The following is a 7624-nucleotide window of genomic DNA, read 5'->3' as shown; positions in this document are numbered from 1 at the left end:
GAGCACAAGCAGTGTTGGTGAGGAATTCTGGGAGGCAACAGATGTGACCTTCCACTGTGTCCCTGGTGGAAAATGAGACCCTTTTTTTCCTTTGGCATTGGGCTTTCACACAAAGCTACGTCCCCAGACCTTTCTATTTTCTGAGACAGGGTCTTACCAAGTCACTAAGCTGCTGGGTTCACATCTGCCACCTCCCGGCCCCCACCTCTCTGAGACAGGACTGATACTCAGGTGTGCGCCACCGCTCCCGGAGAGGCAGGACTGCTTTGATCCCTGGCGATGGCTGCTGTGAGTCTGCGTGCAGGAAAGTGTGTGTCTCCCACAAATGTCCACATATTTGTTGGCGCTGCTGCACACTGCGTGCCTGTGTGTGTTCACTGCTTGTGGATCTGAGTGATCAGGAATGATGCATGGGCTTCCGTGTCCACTGTGTTTCTGTGTTTATGTCATCCATCTGTGTGCACCTGTGGTGGTCTACGTTTTGTGTGTGTCCCTGATAACACACAAGGCAGAGCTACATCCCCAGGGAGACGAGCTCACAGTGGGAAGCACGGCCTGGCTCCTAGGCTCAGAACAGAATGTGTCACTGGTGACATCACAGAGCAGAGCCTAGTAACCGTGGCGGCCCAGGGGCCACTCGGGCCAGGGCCAGCTGGAGGGCTCAGCACTGCCCAAGCCAACTCTCGCCCACAGCAGTGGCACAGAGCAGCAAGAGTGGTTTTGGATCATGAAGCACCACTTGAAAGACCTACGAGGAGGAGAGTCCACGACTGATAGGACCACCCCCAGCGTGACCAGCCTGGGGTCCGCGGAGGGCAGTCTGGGAGCATTATGGCCAGGTAGGGAAAAAGAGAGGACGGGGGTGAGCTGTGTGGACCCCAAGGAAGGATGCTCCACAAGGCCAGGTGGTTCCCAATGCTGAGGGTGTGCTAACCACAAAGATAGACCTGACGAGGGCCAGGAGATTGGTATTTGCCAACAACCTAGGCTAGGTGAGTACAGGCAATGGCTTCAGGAGCTGTGTGGACAGAAATGGGAGATGTTAACCATCGGACATTCGTTTTAATGCACAGTTGATAAAACAACATATCAATGCTGTGACTCCACTGTGACATAAGAATCCCCTTATAATACATGCAGACTAGAAAGCCTCAGGATGTCCCCACGCTCCGCCCGTTGGGGGAATGCTGCTCTTGGGGCACAGTGGCTGCATCAAGCTTTTTTACTCTCTTTGTGAAAATCAAAATGGTTAACCTTTTCTGAACTTAAAGACACAGTAAGTGTCCCAGGAGAGGGCATGAGACCTATAGGACAGAGACCTGTCCCAGATGGTGTGAGACCAGAGCGACGGGCGGTCTTGCTCTTTAGACACCAACACAGAGCAGGAGTTTACAGACATGGCCTCTGGCAACTGTGTGTGTCCACTCTGGAGGCCCGTGACATGTGGGCCTCCAGAGAGCCACCATGGCCACAGCCCACAAAACGCTGCCATGCTAAGTCCCAGCAGCCCGTGCACCTGTATGGCAGCCTCCCAGCTGCCGGCAGGCTGTTCTGTCCCCATAGCTTTGCCTTTCCTGCAATGTCATCCTGGCTGGCAGATGTCTTGCATGGCATTTTCAGTGTGGCTCCTCTGTCTAGCAAATGCCGTGCCACACACATCCCCAGTCACCTCAGTTTACCCAGGAGCGGGACTGCGTGGTGTCTGGAGCGTCTGTCCTACGAGGGCCACGCCACTGTCTCTGTATTCCTCCATGGGTGGCTTTTGGGGACTCAGTCAAGCTTCTGGGTGGCCACATCCATCATGGCCTTTGGTCATCTCGCGGGATGGACACTGTCACCCCGATGGCAGCAGGAAATGAGCAGAGGCAGCTGGCTGTCCCGAGGTCCCCTCCTAGCCTGCCACTCCTAGAGGTAGCTTCCACCCTGTCCCTGTCCCTGAAGGGCACTGACGCCATGTCCTTGGGCTCCGCAGGGACCACAGAGGAGCCGGTGCTGGCCCGCGCGGAGGACTTCTCCTCCAGGACTCCGTGGCACATCCCGCTGGGCTGGAGCCGCTCTTCACCCTCTGCGTCTTCATCCTCGTATCATTCCTACTCTCCGCGACCTTCTAGCCACCTGACCCCGCGCGGAGACCGGGACCCCGGCCCGCGGAGCGTGCCCGCGCTGTACACCCGTGTGCAGACCGTGCGCGGCGTGGCCGTGGCCTGGGAGACCGAGGCCGGCTTCGCGCCCATCGGCAGCCAGCCGCGCATCCGTGAGGCCCAGTTTCTGGGGCGGCAGCGGCAGTGGGGCTCCTCCTTCGAGGTGGCCTCCAACACCGATCTGCGTGGGGACCTGGAGGCCTGCGGCGACGAGCACGAAGGGGAGCCCGAGGAGGACGCTGGGCGCGAGGACGCGGAGCTGGAGCAGGAGCTGCGCGAGCCTCCGGACTCGCTGGTCACCACCAGACACGGGCTGCGCTGTGTGGCCTGCTGCCGCGTCTTCCCCTCGCTGCCCGCGCTGCTGGAGCACGCGCGGCACGGCATCCAGGAGGGCTTCAGCTGCCAGATATTTTTCGAGGAGATGCTGGAGAGGCGGCGCGCGCGGGGTCAGGTGCAGGACCTGGAGTCGGAGGACGGCAAGCAGCCTGGCCAGGAGGAGGGCAGCGAGCAGCGTGCCTTGTCCCAGGGGGAGGACCCTGGGTCTCGCCAGCAGCAAGAGTGAAGCGCAAGGGTGCGTCCCTGACCCTCTATCCAGCACCCCCGGGTCCCTCTTCCGGCCAGCAGGATCAGAGCCTGGGCGCAGGGGGATGGAGTCTCTCCAGGGGCGCAGCATTTCAAAGACCCCAGAGCCAAGAAGAGGGCTTGGAGTGTCTTCCACCGCGCAGAAGCGGAGACAGCACAAGCCTCGGGGGCTCTGATTTTGCAGGAGGGGCTCTACAGTTTCCCCGTTTGCTGTCCAAGAAGTGGATCCCAGGCGAGCCCACTGCAAATGAAGCTTCAGCCCTATTTTTACACTGTTAGGAATCCGCCATTTGCCTGAGTGCTATTCTTATGTTATTGGGATTAAACTTGAGTAACTCAAAGTGGAAGTCAGTGCCTCTTTGAACCACGCTATCAGGTGACATCCACAGAAGCGGCTGTTGCTGTAGGTGACAAAGTGGCACAGAGGAGGGGAGGAGGCAGCTTCTCGGGTGGAGACACAGCTGGGGAACGCCTCACCTGAGCTCCTGGGTGTCGGTGTTAGGTCTGTTAGAAGTTGCCATGCAACGCGCCTATGCCCTCCTGCAAGGTGCATTCGTTCAAGAAAAGACATTGGCCCTGGTTCACGGTGTTAGGTACACCTGCCAGTGGCTCAGAGAAGCCTTTATTCCAAATGCTTATGACCAGAGGGTTCTCGGAGTTACCGAGGTGTCGACATATTTGCATATAAGTAATGAGACACACAGGGCTGGGGGACCAAGTCTAAACCTAAAATTCGTTTGTTTTGTATGTACCTTTACACATTTTCTTGATGGTAATTTTATTTTTAGTGCACCCATGTTTTGACTGTGACTGCACAGAGGATTTTGGAACGTCTTCGATTTGGGGGATTAGGGTTGCTTAGCCTATACACCAAGCTCCGTTATTCTAGGGAAAGAAAACAGACCCCAGGCCAGCGATTGGACCACATTGGGAAAAGCAGGCCACATAGAAGAGGGCCCCACATGCAGGCTGTTGGATCAGGATGGAAAACGTACCCAGAGACAGTGGTCACGGGCCTTGGAGGACAGATGGGAAGAGACTTTGTCAGAGACAGACTGCAGATGTCACAAGTGAATGGTGTCTTGGTGGGAAGTGTCCTCTGTGCACGGTGTGCCCACCACTAGCTGCCCCTCCCCCTGTGGTTGTGACAATCACAAATGTTCCCAGGCACTAACAGCTGTTCCTCATGGACAAAGTAGTCCTTAGACACATACGGGACCTTATGGGAAAGACACGGGACATTTAGGGACTTTCCAGCCACTTGACCTGGCTGCAGTGCTGGAGGTGTTTATCTCTCCAATCATTCTGCAAAAATTTAGCCTCTACCCTGCATCAGGCATTCCACTGGGAACAGAGCGTGAGCAAAGAATGGAAAGCTGATGGGGATGCTGCTTGGGAGTTTGGGTACCAGTTTCCCAACCCTTTTCTACTATTTCTGTCGTCATCTCCCTGTGTCCTCTGCGCCCATTCTGTGCTCTCCCTTAAGCGGAGCACAACCCTCTGTCTTCCTTTGAGTAATCCTGTGCTCATCTGGTATCTCAGTTTAGATGTCACTGTTCCAGAGGGGCCTTCCTCATCAGGCTGCCTGAGTAGAGTACACTGCACAGCTGCCAGTGAGACGGGACAAGATTAGGTTGACACCATGGAAAGCTCTGTCCAGTGGGGTATGGATTGACATAGTAGCACAAAAAACAAAAAGGGGAGAGATCGTTAGGAGCCTCCTGCAGAAGTCCAGGCCAGGAAACTGGTAACACCGATAAGGTAGCAACAGATCCAAAAGGGCTTTGGACCTTGAAACCCACTTCCCATGACCAGGAGCTCTGGGGAGATTTTAAGCAAGCTGGATTTGCATTTGGGAGCGATCACCCTTTCACAGCAAAGGATTGGAGAGCGCCAGCCCTGCTGTGAACAAAACAAGAGCTGTGGGCAGGAGTAACATGAGGGTGACTTCGAAGACTGAAACTGTGGAGCACGGCTAGTGCTTGACAAAGTTGATGAGAGTACCCTGTCCAGAATGACTGCCAGGCATTTGGAGGTGGGTGGTGACTGCTGGTGTCATTTGCAGATATCTCAGTTACTTTTCTCTCGTGGTTGAGACAGAATAACTGATGCCCAAAATTAGGGAAGGAAAGGTTTATTTAGCTCACAGTTTGTGGAGGTTTCAGTCCAGACTCTGTTGGCGTAAAGGCAGGGAGGCTCATCGCAGAGGAGCGACGGTTCACAGTGGCCACAAGCCACAAGAGTGAAAGGGCAAGAGGGGAGGTACACAGAGAGAGGACTCTTACTGCCCCTTAAATTGTATGTAGACCACTTCCACTTGGGTGTGGCATTCATACCCATAATCCACAGATCAGATCATGAGTCATTCACAAACTCTAGAAGCCCATTTCTATGACTCCATGAGGCTTTGGGGCGACATTCAGATTTAAAGCATAACAGCACATAAAAGAACAGGAAGGAGAGAATAAGAGAGGGGAGGAGGAGGAAGAAAAGGGCCAACAGTGGCTCGGATGCTGGTAAGCCCACTTAACGAACAAGCCACGGGAACGTCTGGAAGGGGCTGGCCTGAAGTGTGGGTCTTGGAAGATGCAGGATGAATCCAAGGGCAACCCAAGGGCTGCGATGAGGGGAATATTTAAATGATTAAAATATGGAATGTTGATGAAAAAATCAGTGGATAAGGAAATTTACATGAGGCATAGTAGCTACTTAAGGCCTGGAGTTTCAGCCTTCAAATTCTGATTTCCTAACGGAAATTAGGAAATTTAAAATTTATAGATTTAATCTACAATCCAGTGTGTTCTCTACAATCCAATGAGCTGTCACTCCTGTTATCCGTTTTGTCGGTGAGTGAGCTGACACCTGGCAGGGTCATATGGCCTGTGCAGGGCAGAGCCCGGAGCACACCCAGACAGCCTGGGCCCAAACCTTTGTCCTAGCCAGCACACTGCACCGAGACTCAAACTTGCACATAAAGATAGCTGCAAGATACACGAAACCAAGCTGCCAGTGCACAGGCTGGGCGTTTTAGATTGAGTAGCAGCAGCTGGAGGTCACGGAAAAGATGAGGGGTGATTAGGACAAGTAAGGGATGATGCCAACCTGGTAAGCAAACTTTTGCAGGATGACTTCAGCTGCTGTGGATGGAGAGGAGAAGGCACGGGGTGACTTGTTCTTAAAGCACAACTGTAACTCAACAAAGTATTCATATGTGGTTTAAACATTTGCAGATGAGTCAGATCTCCGCAGATAAGCATCAGGGTGATGGGAACACTTCAAGAGGATCCAAGGGACCCTAAAACATTTTAGATCATGAACTACCTTAAACTTATACTTTCGCAAACCGTATGAAAAGATAGAGCTTATTTTATGAAACTTAGATAAACCCAATTACAAGCTCCGACAAAGATGCCACTAAAAAATAATGACCTATTAATCTCATTTATACACTTTTTTAATGTGGTTCTGGGGATCAAATCCAAGTCCTTGTGCATGCAAGGTGAGAGAACTCTACCACTGAACCACATTCTCAGCCCTAATCTTGCTTATAAACATAAAATGACCAAATTTAAAAGCATGCAAAAGGAGTAACTTATCAGGACTGAATCTGTCACCTCTTGACTGATGATAGTTATAATTAATACTGTTAGCAGAAAATGTCCCCTGCCCCAGCCAGTGTACTTCAGTGGCCCAGGTGACAGTTCCTGTTGCTCGTTTCTTAGAAACCTCTGATCACTATGACTCACACTGTTCACGGTGATGCATATTTTAGAAACCAATCAGAGACAGCCAAGTACTCTACCTCTGTACCTCCCCTATGCAATGCCATAAAAACCTCTCCCCACCCCCTGGACCTTCCAGACCTGACATTTTTATAAGGATTGATGCCTTGTCAGTGCCCTGCCAACATTGAATAAATCTGTCTCCACATCTTGGGTGTCATTCTGATGTTTCTGTTTGTCACTGAAATATTTCATGATGAAAGATTCATCTTATGATTATCTTAATAAATATTAAAACACCAAGATAATTCAACGAGGGAAAGAATTTTACTAGCAAATGGTACTAGGACAATCATTTATCTGCATGCAAAATAATGGAGTTGGAACCCTACGCCATATATAACAATTAGCTCATAATGGAAAAGACCTTAACTCAAGAGCTAAGACTATAAGATTTTTAAAGGAAATATAAGTATGCATTCCCAAGAATTGCAGCATGCTGTAAATGAATGAACCTTGAAAATACTTTGCCAAATGAAAGAAGCCAGACACAATGGTTATGCCACGTGTGATTCTGTGGATCCTGAATATTCCAATAGGCAAGTTTATAGAGGCACAAAGCAGATTAATGGATGCCTGGGATTCAGGATCAAGGGAGGGTTCATGAAATTTTAGGGGACACATTCGAAACAGAATAGTAGGTAAACAGATACTTAGGGAAATATAGAAAATGCAGTGAAATGTCCAGTAATTATCTCCAGTCGGTAATTACTGACCCTTTTTCCCCTCTAGTTCATATTATTTCGTGAGGTGTCTGTGTTAGCAAGTATGGCTTCTAGACTGAAAGGCAGCAAACACTTCATTGTAACAATATCTTGGTTTGAAGTAACTTTGGAGGCCTCCCCTGTTCTATCTGTGGCCTGGAGACCGCACTGTGAGGACCCAGCTCTCACCATCTTATTCTTTGGGTCCTTTAAAATTAAGTTATCTTTAATTAGAAATGTGTAATGGATGCGGATCCAGCCAGCACAGTGGAATAACAATGCTTCCTTGGAAATGTGCCCTTATTTCTTGTGGGAGCTCATGGCAGGCTCAGCACTGGGTACGAGATCCTACACACAGGACCACGGGAGGAAAATCGTGGAAGCAGGATGAAGGAGAGCTGAGAAAGATGGGGGA

The 7624-nt window shown here is 51.1% G+C and overlaps 1 protein-coding gene across 1 annotated transcript; it reads left to right on the top strand.

The window, feature by feature from the left end:
* Window positions 1-497: 497 nt before the first annotated feature.
* Window positions 498-3034, top strand: Fam170b (family with sequence similarity 170 member B). The gene is made up of 2 exons (XM_063233631.1): window positions 498-839; window positions 1973-3034. Exons 1-2 carry the CDS (start codon window positions 728-730, stop codon window positions 2701-2703), a joined length of 843 nt encoding a protein of 280 aa, XP_063089701.1. The 5' UTR covers window positions 498-727; the 3' UTR covers window positions 2704-3034.
* The last annotated feature ends 4590 nt before the right edge of the window (window positions 3035-7624 follow it).

The sequence above is a fragment of the Cavia porcellus genome, unplaced genomic scaffold, assembly GCF_034190915.1.
Source record: "Cavia porcellus strain 051 isolate PalLab524CR breed Dunkin Hartley unplaced genomic scaffold, mCavPor4.1 scaffold_23, whole genome shotgun sequence".
In the NCBI taxonomy this organism is placed as follows: Eukaryota; Metazoa; Chordata; class Mammalia; order Rodentia; family Caviidae; genus Cavia; species Cavia porcellus.
This window is presented reverse-complemented; position numbering and strand designations above follow the sequence as displayed.

What these genes read in the sequence shown, in the direction of transcription:
- Fam170b (XM_063233631.1), top strand. Translation starts at nt 728, where the DNA reads ATGAAGCACCACTTGAAAGACCTACGAGGAGGAGAGTCCACGACTGAT. An exon ending in TCTGGGAGCATTATGGCCAG is followed by an intron (nt 840 to 1,972) that starts GTAGGGAAAAAG and finishes TGGGCTCCGCAG; the next exon opens with GGACCACAGAGGAGCCGGTG.